The sequence below is a fragment of the Oncorhynchus masou genome, chromosome 28 (genome assembly GCF_036934945.1).
Source record: "Oncorhynchus masou masou isolate Uvic2021 chromosome 28, UVic_Omas_1.1, whole genome shotgun sequence".
Taxonomy (NCBI): Eukaryota; Metazoa; Chordata; class Actinopteri; order Salmoniformes; family Salmonidae; genus Oncorhynchus; species Oncorhynchus masou.
This window is the reverse complement of record NC_088239.1, coordinates 64,528,722-64,545,678: the sequence shown is the minus strand read 5'-3', so window position 1 is coordinate 64,545,678 and position 16,957 is coordinate 64,528,722. Positions and strand designations below refer to the sequence as shown.

Sequence of the window (16,957 nt, the reverse complement as noted above, 5' to 3'; positions counted from 1 at the left end):
TTCTGAGACCCTGCAATAGTGGGGGAACTTAAATAATACCAAAAGTGTGTGAAAACAATAGATAGTTTGAGTATAGCAGAAGGGATGTTGTGAGGCATACATTTCAGTGAACTCTGGTGTCCAGCTCAGAGAGTCTACAGTCAGAGGGCTCTCACTCTTCTTCTCCTCGGGCTCTCCCTTCCCCTCCAGCTGGCCACGGGACAGGTCCAAGCTGCTGTACACCTACACACCACACAGACAGACAAACAGTTAACCCTTTACACCTGTGGGAATTGGCCTATATGGATGGGGCTAAATTGAAATGCTTCTTACAGAAGAAACACATATGCATAACAATGGTAGCAATTGAAAGGGAACAGTTTGGAGATTATGGGGAGATTATTACTCCAAAATTGAGGACAACAGTTCACCTGACAAGACTGAATACAAACATTACTGTTAATTTTACATTTACTGTACTTTTTGCTGCATTTGTTGATAATGAAATCTGAGAATATATTCAGTAACATGAGAATATTCCTCGATAATTGGGGAAGTTGCAACATAAGACTCAGAAATTACAAGGGTTTGATGTGAGGACTGGTGTCACACGTCTTCAAAGTGTGCCAAGTAATTTCGATGCACTTTATGACTCAAGGATGACAAACTATAAGGTGTTTATTCCTCGCTCTTAGCTGTATTGTTGAGGATTTAGAGCAGGGGTGTCAAACTCATTCCATAGAGGGCCTAGTGTCTGAAGATGGTTTGTCTCTCCTTTCAATTAAGACCTAGACAATCAGGCGAGGGGAGTTCTCTACTAATTAGTGACCATAATTCATCAATCATGTACAAGGGAGGAGCGTAAACATGCAGACACTCAGCCCTCCACGGAATGAGTTTGACACCTGAACTAGAGCAAGTGCACTTGTAGTTACTTTGTTTGGGACTCAACCCTGCATCCCCGCCATCACACAATGATCCATTAGAAATTGTGCAATTTGAAAGCCTGTTCTCTTGCCAACATGACTAGCTAAGTTATAAAATATGATATTACAGTTTTAGGCTTCACGATGCAATTCAGAGAAACAGATCGTAATTTTGGTGTGCATAGAAATTCGTCATGAGCGCATTCAGGTGCGTGTGCCGCAGTGAATTTTCTTAATCGACAATCATAGGCTCCTTCTGTTCAGATAAACCCAGGGCATGACAACATGTCATCTTGTAACTGTACATCAAACATAGTGATCATAAACGTTGACACTGTATATGACGAGTTATATGGAAATGTAAAGTGCACATTTAGACTCAATATGTGTTTGGCTTGCTTGTATGACAGAGGTATTTATTATAATCCTCAACATTTTTCAAAATACATAGTCCTCTTAAACTCTTCACTCAGACAACAAAACATTTGCAAAAGTTGCCCAATGAGAGGGAGGAATGGGAAAACTTCTTGTCACGTGCTGTGCTCAAGTTCAGAACGGTTGTCAGTCAAAACCCATACAGAGCTGTGAAGCAGAGCCAGAAGTTATGTATAGTAGGGCCAGAAGTTATGTATAGTAGGGCCAGAAGTTATGTATAGTAGGGCCAGAAGTTATGTATAGTAGGGCCAGAAGTTATGTATAGTAGGGCCAGAAGTTATGTATAGTAGGGCCAGGATGATACCAGTATCGCGATACTCGTTCGTATCGTGGCAAAGAAACAAAACACAAAGCGGATTTGACTTCTTCAGGAAAACAGCCCTAATGTTGGAAACAAACATTATGTTGTCATCCAGAGTCACATGTATTTATTTTCCAAACTATAAGCACACAATATTTTACATACAGGTTTTTAAAGGACCAAAGAGTTTGAACTGCTTTGCGTTTTCATTTTTGCCATGAAAAAAAAATACTTTGATACTGGTATTGTCACAGCCCTAATTTATAGCATGTTACTATACTTCCACTATGTTCCAATTTAGTCATTTATCAGTCCCCAAATGTGCAATTTTCAACCCGTATATGGGTACGAGTGTAGAGGGCTACATACCTGGACACCATGCAGGGACAGACATGCAGAGACTTTACAGTCCTTCCTCATAGAGGACAAGATTACTACATCTAAACACCATCACTATTATCAATATATCCGTTTAGTATTGGGACACAGAGTCTGATACCATAGAAACCCCAATCAGTGGTTACAAAATAGTGGCAGCAGCCACTGGTTAGCCACAGGTTAGATTATCAGGCTGTGTACAAAAAACTGGTGGGTAACAAACACTGAAAAAGATCTAGGTAGGTGACTGAAGAAAAAATCTTCCTCGGAGACATTCTTCTGCCTTAGAAGGCACTTTGTGCATTATTTTCAGAGGCAGAGCGTACTGCAATGCAGCACAACAATGTGTGCAAGTCTGTGTGTGTGTGTTTGCATTGTGTTCTAAGTTCTACCAAAATAGATCTGATTTGCAGCAGAAAATTTATGCAAAGCCGAGCTCTACATAACATGCTGCAGGGGGGTTGGGGGGAAAGACGCAAAGAATGTAATGGACAAAAAATCTATCATGTTGGGTTTTCATTGAAAGCTGCAGATATTTGTATGAACTACATATATTTTCTGTTGAGGGTAACTACCTCATTGATCCACCATTGTTTGTCAATCATATGGAGTAATATCGAAGTGAGTAAGCATTAAGGCCTTGAGCGAATCATTTGTAATTTATCGAGACAGAGGAGGGGCGGGTAGGGTGGGGGGATAGATAGAGAGAGAACGAGAGGGGGGTTGAGTGTGTGTGTGTGTGGGTGGGGGGGTGGGGTAGACAAAGAGCAAGACAACCCACCTTGGAGAATCTGTGAGAGCAGGACGAGAACTGACGTAGCTCCACGTTGAAGTCTTCATCATTGGTATCCTCCTCTTCTTCCTCTGTCTCCAAGTGATGGTACCTATCTGATCGAGCTGTAGGGATAAAACATTAGTTACCATCTTTACTAACTTTCACTTTTGAAATGGCTGTATTCTATAGTATAGGTTTGTGTACATTTCGAGAGCAGGAAGTAAACTCACTGTCAAAGTAGCTGGTGTCGTCCTCTGACTCCAGCTGAGGGATGAACTCAGCCTTCTGTCTCAGCAGACTGTCCCAGTCCAGAGTGTGGAAGAACTGGTGGTGCTTCACCTCATATGCACCTCCTAAGGATGGAAGGACATGCAGTACACATTTAGAACACAGAGACACTCAGAGATACACATATCTTGCACACAAAAGACAAGTGAATGCAAGCACTACAAACGCACTCAAACACACTTCCGCTCCATCCAAGATAAAGGTTGACATTGGACAGCGGTGGCACTGCCCCAACACAAAAGGAAGAAGTGCAGACGCTAACATTTCTTCCTCGCTTTATCATTGGCTGGCACCCAAAAGTCGTATCACCGGCCATAAATTATGCAGTGCAATTTCCTGCCGGTGACCTTTGAGGAAGAGACGGAGGACCGCCTGCTGAATGGTTAGACTCGACCCAGGGGATTGGCTCTGATGAATGCAGTCCTGTGTAACCTGATTAGATTGAATCTGCTACGCAGGAGACAAAATCTACATCCTAAATGGCCCACTATTCCCTATGCTGCACTACCTTTGACCAGAGCCCTATGGGCGATATAGGGAATAGGGTACCATTTTAGACGTAGTCAAACTGTGGGCGGCCCGAGGTCTAAGGTCAGGGACAATGTTTACGATCCGCAGACGCTGATGATGCGTGACCTTGCCCAGGTTGACATTCCTGAGGGGGCCCATTTACAAGGCAGTATTGTTATGTGATAAACTGTTCCGCCTATTTGGTTGACCCAATTTATCCCTCTGTATGTTTAAATAATGTGTTGTGATGAGAAGCCACATGGACAGTTATAGGAATATACCACTGCCTGGACTATTTTATCTGAGGAGAGAGAATGCTCCCTGGTAGGTCATAACTGGTTGTAAACCTCTTAACAGTAAAAAGGTTCTTTTGTGTCCTGTGCTGAGTTTCAACAAACTAAAAGTAACCCACATAAATGTGCCAGAACTGTAGGTTCTTTACACACGGTCCTTCCCAGCACGGTTCCATCAACTATGGTGAATGTGACACCAGGCCAGCCCAGTACAGCTTGGCTCGGTAGTGTGAAAATGGTATTTGTGTGTGGCATGTGTTGTGCCCAACTTGTGACTACCTGTGCCCATCCTCTCCAGGGGGTTCTGTCTGAGTAGGAGGGTGATCAGTTCCTGGGAGTCAGCAGGGGGAGCGTCCTCTCCCTCCGGCCAGTTGATCTCATCTGGGAAACACACTCAGTTTATTAGCTCTCAGTAATATCCCAGAAACAACATATGCTGCCTTTAACTAGCAGTTAGCAATATCCATGAGACAACACTGAGTTAGTTAGCAGTTAGCAATATCCATGAGACAACACATACTGAGTTAGCTAGCAGTTAGCAATATCCATGAGACAACACTGAGTTAGCCAGCAGCTAGCAATATCCCATAGACAATACATACTGAGTTAGCTAGCAGCTAGCAATATCCATGAGACAACACATACTGAGTTAGCTAGCAGCTAGCAATATCCCATAGACAATACATACTGAGTTAGCAGTAAGCCACAGTTTTAACAGTCCCACAATTATAATCTGATTAATGCATGCGATTGTGCACTTCCTTAGACGAAGGTCATATTGTTTATTATTGACAACCTTCACTACCTCAAGGATGAGAAATTCAATAGTGTGTTCTCCAGTAGTAAAATAATGTGTTATCCAGGTCTGAAAAAAAGAATGTGATAAAAAAATCCTTGTGTCTGCATGTTTGTGTGTATGTGTCTGTGTGAGTCTGTTCATGTATGTTTGACCAGTGTAGACCGCTAGCAACAGTTGAGAAATACCAGTGTACACCAAACCAGTAGAGTCTGTGCCACGCCACGGATGTCTCTTTGGCGCCATGAGGCCCCCATTTTAATCAAATTTGGGAGCGGGGCATGAATATGCATGGTGGCCCTCAGGCCTGAGCAGCGTGGCATTCAGCTCAGTGTGTTCAGAGCCCTTTAATTAACACTGGGTCTCTATGGTCTAGTATGATGGAGAGCACACCAAATCTGTCATGGCACCACATTAATTAACATAGGATAGATCGAGCTTATGTGTAAAGGATCAGTTTACAAAGAACATCACATGCTGACATTTTAAACTATTTTTTCTTATTCGTTGCATAGAATAAGTAGGCGAATACACCATGCCTGTGCTATACACTTAAAATGGCTAGAAAACAATGGCCATAAGGAATTTGGCACAATATAGAGCACACAAAATCTGTCAAAGCACACCATTCAATTTCATAGGATAGATAGAGGGGGCTCTCTGACGTTCCCTATATAGACTTCTCTCTAACAACTTCCACTGCTGTCATTTTTTTAAGTCTTGTTCCTTTATTCAGCATAATGTGCTGTAAATGTAAAAAGGCTTGAACACAACAGCCATAGGGAAGTTATCATACATTTGAACTTGAGAAATGTCTTTAGTTTTAATGTAAGCCACATCCCACACAATTGGTTTTGTGCATGAACATGCCTTGTTCCCAAATAAATGGGAAAGATTGGCACCATACAATTCCATACTATTTAGATAGATATTGCCAATCTTTCCCATTCACCGGGGATAAAGACCTTCAGATTTTTCTCCTACTTAGTCATGCATTGTTGTCAATGTTAAGTGAAATTTCAACATAATTGGAATTTAGGATTCGCCCTAAATGTCAACTCAAAAAGAGAGAAGAGTGAGACTGACCACTGATGACCTGTCCGAACAGTTCTTCTGGTGTGTCTCCAAAGAAGGGTACGCAACCCACCAGGAACTCATAGAGTATGATGCCCATGGCCCACCAGTCCACTGGTTTCCCATAACCCTGTCTAAGGATCACCTCTGGAGCGATGTACTCTGGGGTCCCACACACCTACACACACAGACAGAAGGCAACAGGTACTAGTAGTACGTTTTGGTGAAGCGTTGAGGCTTGAAACAGTCATATTTGATAAACAATCACCTGAAAGCTGTAGGTATTCAGTCTGAGCACATCAAAGTGTTCAAACTGGATACCATAACGGTCATGTTCTCTCTGCTTGCTTGTTTTAATTATGAGAAACTATAAATGAGTGAGAAAGACTGGCCTATACTGTAGGTGGAATGCCAATCCATCTCTACACACTGTACCTGTTTATCAGAGAACTCTCGGGCGTCCTTCTCTATGTGTCCCTCATACAGGTTAGTGGTCATGTTCATCAGGCCCACCTTGGACAGCCCAAAGTCTGTCAGCTTGATGTGGCCCATGGAGGTCACCAACAGACTGAGGGTGGGGGAGAAAGACACGAGCATCACATAGATACCAATGAAGATAGATCTCCAAATCTGGCTCAGAATACAATAAGTAAATGAGTGACATCTGTGCATCTGCTTTGCTTGCTGTTTGGGATTTTAGACTGGGTATCTGTAAAGCACTTTGTGACAATTGCTCATATATAAAGGGCTTCATAAAATAAATGTGATTGGTAGACATCAATGACCAAAGTGACTGACTATTTTAAAAACGTAAAGATCAGCAGTCTGAAGGGTGTCTAACCAGATCTGTTCATGCAGTCTTGCCAACGACTATGACATGTGTTGTCTTACCAGGGTAAGCAGCACTAACAGCACCAACAGATCTGAGATTAGATTATATCTATCTACATTCCCAGTGATAGTAGCCGACTATACTATAGCGATATTAGAGACTGACTTGTCTGGTTTGAGGTCCCTGTGGACGATGCCATAGTTGTGCAGGTACTCCAGAGCCAGCACCGTCTCAGCAAAGTACATCTTGGCCATGTCCACAGGCAGGGGGCCCATGTTCTTTAACAGGTTGGCACAGTCACCGCCTAATGGCATACAGACACAGTCTTACCGAGTTAATTCTGACATTAAAATACTGTATACTACAATGAAGTACATTCAACATATGATTAATCCAAACCCAAAATTGGTAATACTTTTGGTAAATAATAGGGCTGAACAACATTAACCAGTATTTCTAGAGCAGTTTATCCCCCTGGTGAGCTTCCTGTCTTCCACAGTTTTGGTAAGAAAGAAAAGTAAGAAAAAAAATGGCTGCCTACCTTCCACATACTCCATGACCATGCAGAGGTGTCGTCGTGTTTCGAAGGAGCAGAACATTGAGACCACGAAGGGGTTCTCAGCGAAGGTCAGGATGTCTCTTTCCACAAATGCCTGCTGGATCTGGTTCCTCAGCATCAGGTTCTGTTTGTTGATCTTCTTCATGGCAAAGCGCTGCTTGGTCTCCTTGTGGCGCACCAGATACACAGCCCTGTTACAGAGAGAAGACACTACATCAGACACACTGTTCAGGCTGAGGTAAATCAAGCATATATTGCTCGGTCAGAGAATGACATTGTTAGTCATATGCAGCTAACTGCCAAAATAAAGAAAACACCAACAAAGTGTCTTAATAGGGTGTTGGGCCACGAGTCAGCAGAACAGCTTCAATGTGCCTTGGCATTCTACAAGTGTTTGGAACTATTGGAGGGATGCGACAATCATATAATTAGGAATTAGAATCGTAATTTAATAGGATCTCTATGGCGACACCATACTTCCACAATAAATTCCATCATATGTTTTTTCGTTAATGGAGGTGGAAAAAGCTGTCTCAGGCACAGCTCCAGAATCTGTGTGTTCAATTGGGTTGAGATCTGACACACACACCATTTAAACTCCCTATGTTCCTTTGAACATTCCTCTTTCAATGTCATGGCAGCCACAATGATGGCCAAATGGGCATTTTTATACATGACCCTAAGCATGATGGGAGATTAATTGCTTAATTAACTCAGGAAACACACCTGTGTGGAAGCACCTGCTTTCAATATACTTTGTACTCCTCCATACCTCAAGTTGTTCCTTAATTTTGGCAGTTTCTCTATAAAGATGGATTGAAATCACACATTCATAGCTCTGTTGAGAGGGAACACATTGTCAGTCCCGTGGTAGACTTAAATCATGGACAGGGCCATGAAGAGGACAGGGCCATGAACAGGACAGGGCCATGAACAGGACAGGGCCATGAATTGGAGATGGTAAACATAAGTGATAGATGTCCTTTATGTAAACCCAAATCACATATCCCATTCAAACACTAAATAACAGCTGAAACAGATCAGAATTCCATCATAACCGTCCTCACTGTTACCAGAGAGGATGCTCTCACCCGTAGGCTCCGTTGCTGATGAGTTTGTTCATCTCAAAGTCCATCTCGCAGGGCTTTCGTCTGGATCGCAGGGCCGCGTTCAGACTCTGGGACTGGGAGGACAAGAGGAGAGAAACTTTATTCTACTGAAATAATAACCTGCAACTACAAACTTGAATAAAATATGACGAATACTCACAGAGTCATCTGTCTCGGGTGTTTCCGCTATCCCACTATCATAACTGGTCATCTGAGCAATTTCTAGAGGAGCAGGACCGAGAGAAACATGTCAGCATTTCATTCAACTTCGCCATTTCAGCATTTTCACCTTCAGACACAAAACAGTGCCCTTTGAATCCAGATGTCTTCTATATACTCCAACATTTAGTCAAAGCCTATAGAGAGTACTGTATATTAACACTCTTTATTTGGCAGTTAAGAAACAGTCTGTTGAGCGGAGTCTGAGAAATCCTACAGGAGGGGAAATTACAAGGAAACCAGAAGAGGCAGCAACACAAACACATGTCGGACATCCATTAAGAAAACCACAACTCCAGAACACTCCTGTGTGTGCGTGTCTCTTGCATGTACATTTGGGTATGCACATGCACGTGTGTGTTCATCCCCTCCCATCAGCACTGTATGAACAGCAGGAGCTAGCGAATCAGGAGTGGGTTGTTCAGTCATCCCAACAGTGACCCTAAACACATTTCTAATGTAACTTAGCATCTGTCCCTGCCTAGGAGGCTGCTTCCAGCGCTCCAGGCTACTGGGCAAGAAAAACACACAGGATAGGCCCAGGGGAAATGAGTCAAGAGACATTGGCCAATGAGGACGGAGGTTAGTGAGCCAGTCTGTGTCGATCTGTTTCAGCTCTATAGGGAGACAATTTGTTCCTAATTAGTCAGAATGAACGCTGGGGTTTGAGTGGAGAGAGGAGAGGCACATTAGGATGGCAGTCAGTTCAGTACAGGACATTACTCTACGCCACCATCTTAGAACTTCTCTATTCTTGTTATATTATCCTTGCTAGTTATATTAGCCTTGCTAGAAATGTTAGCTGTAATGCTGACAATATTTTGGTCATTGGGTAGCTGGTACTTCTAGTACTAGTTCTTCTGTAGTAGTAATACAAGTCATTCATCTTATCTAAAAAAATAAATCTGCTCCAGCAATGCTTTCAAAACGTTAATGACCAATATCGAAAACATAATTAGGATTTATTTCAATTATATTATTATTTTCTCTCAGTACATTACGGAGGGAGTTTCACGAGGACGTTAACGTAAATTAAAATGTAATAAATGATTTGCCGATGATTCCTCTCCTCCACTGAAACGAGATCAATAAACCAATTTAGGCTGCAGTGTTCTGATGAAACTGGTTGGGTGAAGTAGATTCACAATCAGAAATCTTATGCTTATATTCTCATCAGGTCATCAATGTAGGGTTGACAGGTGCTTCGAAAACAAAGTGTGAGAAGTGATTGGATGAGATACAATACAATCTATTCACCTCCCTGAATTATTGATTAAAAAACACTGTTTTGCAATGAAGGTCGACAGTAGCCTCAACAGCACTCTGTAGGGTAACACCCTGGTGTAACCGGAGGACAGCAAGCTTCCACCTTACTCTGGGTACATTGACTTCAATACAAAACCTAGGAGGCTCATGGTTCTCACCACCTTCCATAGACTTACACAGTAATTATGGCAACTTCCAATGGACATCCTCCAACCTATCAGAGCTCTTGAAGCATGACCTGACATGTTGTCCACCCAATCAAAGGGTCAGAGATTGAATCTAGTACTGAAAGTATCAGCTACATCGAGCTAGCACTGCAGTGCATAAAATGTGGTGAGTAGTTGACTCAAAGAGAAACAATCTGTGAACAAAATAATTTCTTAAATGGAGGAGCAAGAAAGGGCTTGCTATATTTCAATATAATATATATTTTTTTACGTTCACTTACTTAGCTAGCAAATGCAGCTAGCTAGTTTAGCCTACTCAAACACCCAGCTCAAACAGATAAATATTATGTTAGCTAGCTGGCTATGACTATCCAACACAAGGAACTCTTCCAAGTCAAGGTAAGCTTTTGGTTTTATTAATTTGATTGTCAACGGAGCCCGCTGGTGTAACTGCTAAACTGCTTACTGACTGTACTGCATGATTTTAGCAGGTTTACTAACACGTTCTAGTAGCTATGTTGACTTGACGTTAACTAATTTGGTGACAATGATATAGGCTATGTATAGCAGTTATGATATGAAGGTTTGGCTTTGAAAGGTTTTTCGCATGGTCACAGACATCTGATGTGTCATGCATTGAAGTCCACAAGCGAAGGCAAAAGGTGAGAGGAGGAGAGCACGTAGATGCAAGAAGGACTGCACCGAGCTGTTTGTATGTGGCTCTGAAAGGGAACTGTTTGCATGTTATCAGGGGTGTACTCAGACCGCCAATTCTGTTTAAAAACATTTCTTAAACAGAAGCAAATGGAACGGGGATAAACACACCTGAATCTACCCAACAGAAACTCTTGTTTGCAACTGTTGGACTAATGATTACACACTCGATCAGTCTGAACGCGGCCCTGCGATCCAGACGAAAGCCCTGCGAGATGGACTTTGAGATGAACAAACTCCTCAGCAACGGAGCCTACAGGTGAGAGCATCCTCTCTGGTATCAGTGAAGACGGTTATGATGGAATCCTTATCATTTTCAGCTGTTATTTGGGATTTTACTTAAAGGGCATTTTTCACTCATGTTTACAATCTCCAATTCATGGCCGTGTCCTGTTTGAGCTAATTATTTCAAAAAGGCATAAAATATATTTGGTTGTAATGTTATGTAATCAAGGGTGGTCAACCATCCTCCAGGAGAGCTCATGTGCAGGCTTTTATTCCAGTCCTCTCTAACAAACCACATTTCAAATCAAAATCAATAAATTTTATTAGTCACATGCGCCGAATACAACTTACGAGCCCCTAACCGACATCGCAGTTTAAAAAAATATGAGTAAAAAATAAAAGTAACAAGTAATTAAAGAGCAGCAGTAAAATAACAGCGAGATCATACACAGGGGTACTGGTACAGAGTCAATGTGCGGGGGCACCGGTTTGTTGAGGTAATATGTATACGTCGGTAGAGTTAAAGTGACTATGCATAGATGATAACAACAGAGAGTAGCAGTAAAATAACAGCGAGACCATACACGGGGGTACTGGTACAGAGTCAATGTGCGGGGGTACCGGTTTGTTGAGGTAATATGTATACGTCGGTAGAGTTATTAAATTGCCTATGCATAGATGATAACAACAGAGAGTAGCAGCGGTGTAAAAGAGGGAGGGGGCAATGCAAATAGTCTGGGTAGCCATTTGATTAGATGTTCTGGAGTCTTATGGCTTGGCGGTAGAAGCTGCTTCATCTAACCACTTTTTTATTGATTGAATCACGGTGCTTCCTGCTTTAATTTTTGCTTGCCAGCAGGAATCAGGAGGATAGAATTATGGTCAGATTTGCGAAATGGAGGGAGAGGGAGAGCTTTGTACGCGTCTGTGTGTAGAGTAAAGGTGGTCCAGAGTTTTTTCCCTCTGGTTGCATATTTAGCACGCTGATAGAAATTTGGTAAAACAGATTTAAGTTTCCCTGCATTAAAGTCACGTCAGGCTCGTTGCAATGTCCCATACATTGGATACCCAAATAAACTGGAAGTATCTACAAAACCAGTTTTGAAGACACATAATCCAAAAGACAGGCTACATAAAAAAAATAACTGTTTGCGATAAACTTATTTGGATTCATCGAGATTGAATGGAATCCCAACTAATACAATGGTGAAATAAATCATTTTTTCAGTCAAAAATAATTGCTTAAATGAATTGTTCAAGAAAGTAAATCAATTTTGTATGACCTTATTCACGAGTGTTGGTGGAAAGTTTTAGGGATATATGAAAACAATCATGTTAATAATAGTTAAACAGTTAATTACAGGGTACAATATATGTTTTGAATTGGCTACCCAGCTAGTAGTCTGTTCTCAATCATATTTTATAGGCCTACCTGCCTGCCGCTGCAATGTCCGACTGTCTCTCTCTCCTTGAGCAACGGCCCACTCCTCTCGCACACATGCAGGTGATGTGCGCAATCACGGACGCACTAAAGTGCATTCCGATCCTGGCTCATATGTTGATATGTAAAAAAAAAAATGTTTAAACTGTTTCTAAAAAATGGACATCAAGATTAACTACCGTAATTGCTGGACTATTAAGCGCACCTGAATATAAACCGCACCCACTGAATTATTTTAAAAATATGTATTTTGTACATAAATAAGCCGCACATGTCTTTAAGCCGCAGGTGCTTACCGGTACATTGAAACAAATGAACTTGGTCACTATCTTCCTCCCCTGTGCACTGAAACCACTGAAGTCATCTCCTTCGGTGTCGGAGTTGAATAGCCTCAGAATTGCTTCATCTGATGTTGGATCGTTTTCATTGTCGCTCTCGTCACTTTCATCCGGAAACAAATACCCCGCTGAGCTCATGCTGCCCATTCAACACGCAGCAGTCCAGCCTTTCGAAACCCGTTGATGATAGTGGATTTTTTGACAATGCTCCACTCTGTCAGGACCCATAAATTAGCCGCGTCATTGTTTAAACCGCGAGGTTCAAAGCGTGGGAATAAAGTAGCGGCTTATAGTCCGGAAATTACGGTATTTGATATATTTCCATGACTTATCCAAAACGTTTTAGATTTGATAATTTTCCCCGCCTGGAAAACACAATTTTAAAAGTCCAGGATTTCCATGACGATAAGAATCTTGTTAAAAATATTGGATTGATGCAAGTGTGGCTTGAGGGAGTTTCCACCATATTCCTCACACCAGTCCATTCCTTTTAAATCAATGAGGGGGTGTGTACACTTTGGGATACGGGTGAAAAATTGGAACGTAGCCAGTGTCATCTGTAGAGCATGAATATCAAGGCTAGCACATCTTAGGTTTTACATCACAAAATAAGTTATTTTCTACATAATCAGAAACTTCTTGATTACTTAGCAGGCCACCACTGGAATGAGTTCACAGCCCCTTGCAGCTTTCAGCAGAAAGCACTCTTTTCAATCTTAATGTGTGATGTTTGGCTGCACCTCCACTCATGTTGGTTTAGGCACTGTCTACCTGCCCAACTTCTACAAGGTCAAACCTGGCATACCTTCCAGGGGGTCCCGTGTGAGCCCCAACTGGCTGATGATGTAGCGGGGGATGTCAGTCTTGATGCCCTGGCCCTCTTTGGCGTGACCCTCGGCAGCCTCCAACAGATGGTAGAACTCCTCTGGATCAAACTCCTGAGGAGAGGACAACACAGGGACACAGGTTTCACTACAACACTTCTGGAACTCTTAGTTTTAAGTTTCAATAGGCATTGTCTGAGTGCTGTTGGCTTTTCTCTGGGTTGATAATGTAACAGTCAATCAATAGCAGGAGCGCGAGGAGGATGCATTGCATCTGTATGGCTCGTCACCAGGTCGCAAGCCTCCTCTTTATACAACAGAGACATGGATAATTCAAACCTAGTTTAGATAGAGCTACATGGTAATTTGTGTAGTTCTGATTAGCCATGGGACAGAAATAAGTCATATTTAGTATTAATGCCCAGAGATTTGACTAGTCACCGCACATGGTCAGGAAAAACTCCTGGCCCTAGTATAATTAGTGTAATATGTGTGAGTGAGAAGTCATTGCCATGTGTTTGGTAGCTAACTAGTGACAATCAGGCGAGACATACCAGGCATTCCAGGAGGCGCGCTGGCCTGGCAATGACGATGAGGATCTTCTTTACCAGCTCTTTGATGAAGTTCACCTCCTGGCTCTCCGACCGGGACGTGGACTATACACACACACAACAGAACACACTCGCTCAACATTTTATACAGACCTGTGAGCTGATCAGTGCTCGGGACTGGAAGTACCATTAAGTAAGAGGGAGGGATTATCATAGTAAGCCTGCATGAGGGGAGAGGACACTGAGCAATACAGAATTTCTGTATTTGTAATAGTGCTTAAAAAATGACTTTGAATACCGTAGAGGTAAGAGAGCTCTCTAAATCAAATCATTTTGGTGAAAGAATCTGCTTGATTGTATCAAAATCCTATGCAGTAATGTGTACCGATATTGTAATTACACTGTGCTTATTACTATGGTAAAAGGTTAATGTATTTTAAAGTGGGGCAGGTGGCACCACACTATTCTTTATTGCTTTCTTTCCTCATCTACTTTCCTTCATTATGCCAGATTATTAATATGGGAGTAGACGACACAAGGAAAGGTAACCACTTAACATTACTGAGCTGCACCAATAGTGTCACCCACCTCCTGGAATAGCTTCTCCAGCTTGTCGGTGAGCTCACAGAAGTAGCGCGAGGTGACGTGGCCCAGGCGGCTCTTCTCCAGGCAGTCGCGGACCAGCTCGATGATCTGATGGTGGGCAAACCCCAGCACACCGTCCGCCAGCGGCAGCACGCTCTCCGGGGAGCTGGTCCGGATGATCTCCTGGATCCTCTCCTCCATCTGGGCTGTGGCCTTGAGACATGGAGGGGTGGAAAGGGTTAAAAAGAGAGGACATGAGAGAGAGAGGGTAAAAAGGTTTAAAGGTGGTAGAAAGTGGTGGCAAAAGTGGTCAGAGGGGGTAAAACTTTTAGAAGTGGCTAAAAAAGAGCAACTATTTTGTCACTGTGTAATAAACCTTATGTAAGACATTGGCATTTTGTTTTGATACCAAATGACAGGCGACAAGGCCCCTCACCTTAGGAAAGCGTTCCTTGTAGACATGGTTCATCATAATAATCTCATGATCACAACAGGATGGGGATCTTCCAGGGCTGCAAACAAATAAGAATATAAAGGAAAGATCAGTACTTATATTACAACACATACTGTATCTTACAGCAGAAAAATGCATTGATATACAGTGCATTCGGAAAGTATTCAGACCCCTTGACTTTTTCCACATTTTGTTGCTTTACATCTTTACTCTAAAATGTATTAAATTGATTGTTTTTCATCAATCTACACACAGTACCCCATATTGACAAAGCAAAAACAGGTTTTTAGAAATGTTTGCACAATTACAAAAAATGTAAAACTGAAATATCACATTGACATAAGTATTCAAACCCTTTACTCAGTACTTTGTTGAAGCACCTCAAGCTCTGTCAGGCTGGATGGGGAGCATTGCTGCACAGCTATTTTCTGTTCTCTGCAGAGATGTTCAAATCGAGGTTTCAAGTCCAGGCTCTGGCTGGGCCACTCAAGGACATTCAGATACTTGCCCCAAAGCCACTCCAGCGTTGCCTTGGCTGTGTGCTTAGGGTCACTGTCCTGTTGGAAGGTGAACCTTCACCCCAGTCTGAGGTCCTGAATGCTCTGGAGCAGGTTTTCATGAAGGATCCTTGTACTTTTCTCTGTTAATGTTTATCTCAATCCTGACTAGTCTCCCAGTCCCTGCTGCTGAAAAACATCAACACAGCATGCTGCCACCACCATGCTCCACCGTAGGGATGGCGCCAGGTTTCCTCCAGACATGATGCTTGGCATTCAGGCCAAGGAGTTCAAAATCAGACAAGATCTTGTTTCTCATGGTCTTTTGGCAAACACCAAATCAAAACAAATGTTATTGGTCAAATGTGCCGAATACAACAGGTGTAGTAGACCTTATAGTGAAATGCTTACTTACAAGCCCTTAACACACTTTTTTGGGGCATTTTCTTAAAACTCAGAGATAAGAAAAACAAATAATTCAAGAGCAGCAGTAAATAATAGCGGGGCTATATACAGGTTCAGAGTCAATGTGTCAATGTGCGGGGGCACCGATGACGAGGTAATTGAGGAAATATGTACATGCAGGTTGGGTTATTAAAGTGGCTATGCATAGATAATAACAGAGAGAAGCAGCAGCGTGGTGGGGGTGCAAATAGTCTGGGTAGCCATTTGATTAGCTGTTCAGGAGTCTTATGGCTTGGGGGAAGAAGCTGTTCAGAAGCCTCTTGGAATTAGATTTGGCGCTCCGGTACTGCTTGCCGTGAGGTAGCAGAGAGAACAGTCCATGACTAGGGTGGCTGGAGTCTGACAATTTTTAGGGCCTTCCTGACACCGCCTGGTATAGAGGTATAGCTTGGCCCCGGTAATGTACTGGGCCGTACACACTACCCCCTGCAGTGCCTTGCGGTTGGAGACTGAGCAGTTGCCATACCGGGCAGTGATGCAACCCGTCAGGATGCTCTCGATGGTGCTGTTAAACCTTTTGAGGATCCTTTTCCTGTAGTCCACAATAATCTCCTTTGTCTTGATCACGTTGAGGGAGAGGTTGTTGTTCTTGCACCACACGGTCAGGTCTCTGACCTCTTCCCTATAGGCTTCCTCATCGCTGTTGGTGATCAGGCCTACCACTGTGTCATCAGCAAACTTGGTGTTGGAGTCGTGCCTGGCAGCGCAGTCATGAGTGAACAGGGAGTACAGGAGGGGACTGAGCACACATTCCTGAGGGGCCCCCATGTTGAGCATCAGCGTGGCAGATGTGTTGTTACCTACCCTTACCACCTGGTGGCAGCACGTCAGTAAGTCTAGGATCCAGTTGCAGGAGGTGGTGTTTTGTCCCAGGGTCCTTAGCTTAGTGATGAGCTTTGAGGACACTATGCTGTTGAACACTGAGCTGTAGTCAATGAATAGCATTCTCACATAGG

General features: G+C 42.8%; 1 protein-coding gene across 6 annotated transcripts in view; it reads right to left on the bottom strand.

The window, feature by feature from the left end:
• mast4 (microtubule associated serine/threonine kinase family member 4) overlaps positions 1-16,957 on the bottom strand; it is a 215,220-nt gene that overhangs the window by 15,108 nt on the left and 183,155 nt on the right. For all 6 annotated transcript variants that reach the window (XM_064942917.1, XM_064942918.1, XM_064942919.1 and 3 more), the window contains 14 exons: positions 15,022-15,097; positions 14,589-14,798; positions 14,004-14,105; positions 13,431-13,563; positions 8,416-8,477; positions 8,238-8,329; positions 7,129-7,337; positions 6,753-6,891; positions 6,191-6,323; positions 5,768-5,933; positions 4,165-4,266; positions 3,025-3,147; positions 2,801-2,916; positions 101-222 (listed from right to left, as the gene is read on the bottom strand). In XM_064942917.1, the coding sequence (XP_064798989.1) occupies positions 101-222; positions 2,801-2,916; positions 3,025-3,147; positions 4,165-4,266; positions 5,768-5,933; positions 6,191-6,323; positions 6,753-6,891; positions 7,129-7,337; positions 8,238-8,329; positions 8,416-8,477; positions 13,431-13,563; positions 14,004-14,105; positions 14,589-14,798; positions 15,022-15,097 (1,785 nt within the window). The remainder of the gene's footprint in view (positions 1-100; positions 223-2,800; positions 2,917-3,024; positions 3,148-4,164; positions 4,267-5,767; positions 5,934-6,190; positions 6,324-6,752; positions 6,892-7,128; positions 7,338-8,237; positions 8,330-8,415; positions 8,478-13,430; positions 13,564-14,003; positions 14,106-14,588; positions 14,799-15,021; positions 15,098-16,957) is intronic.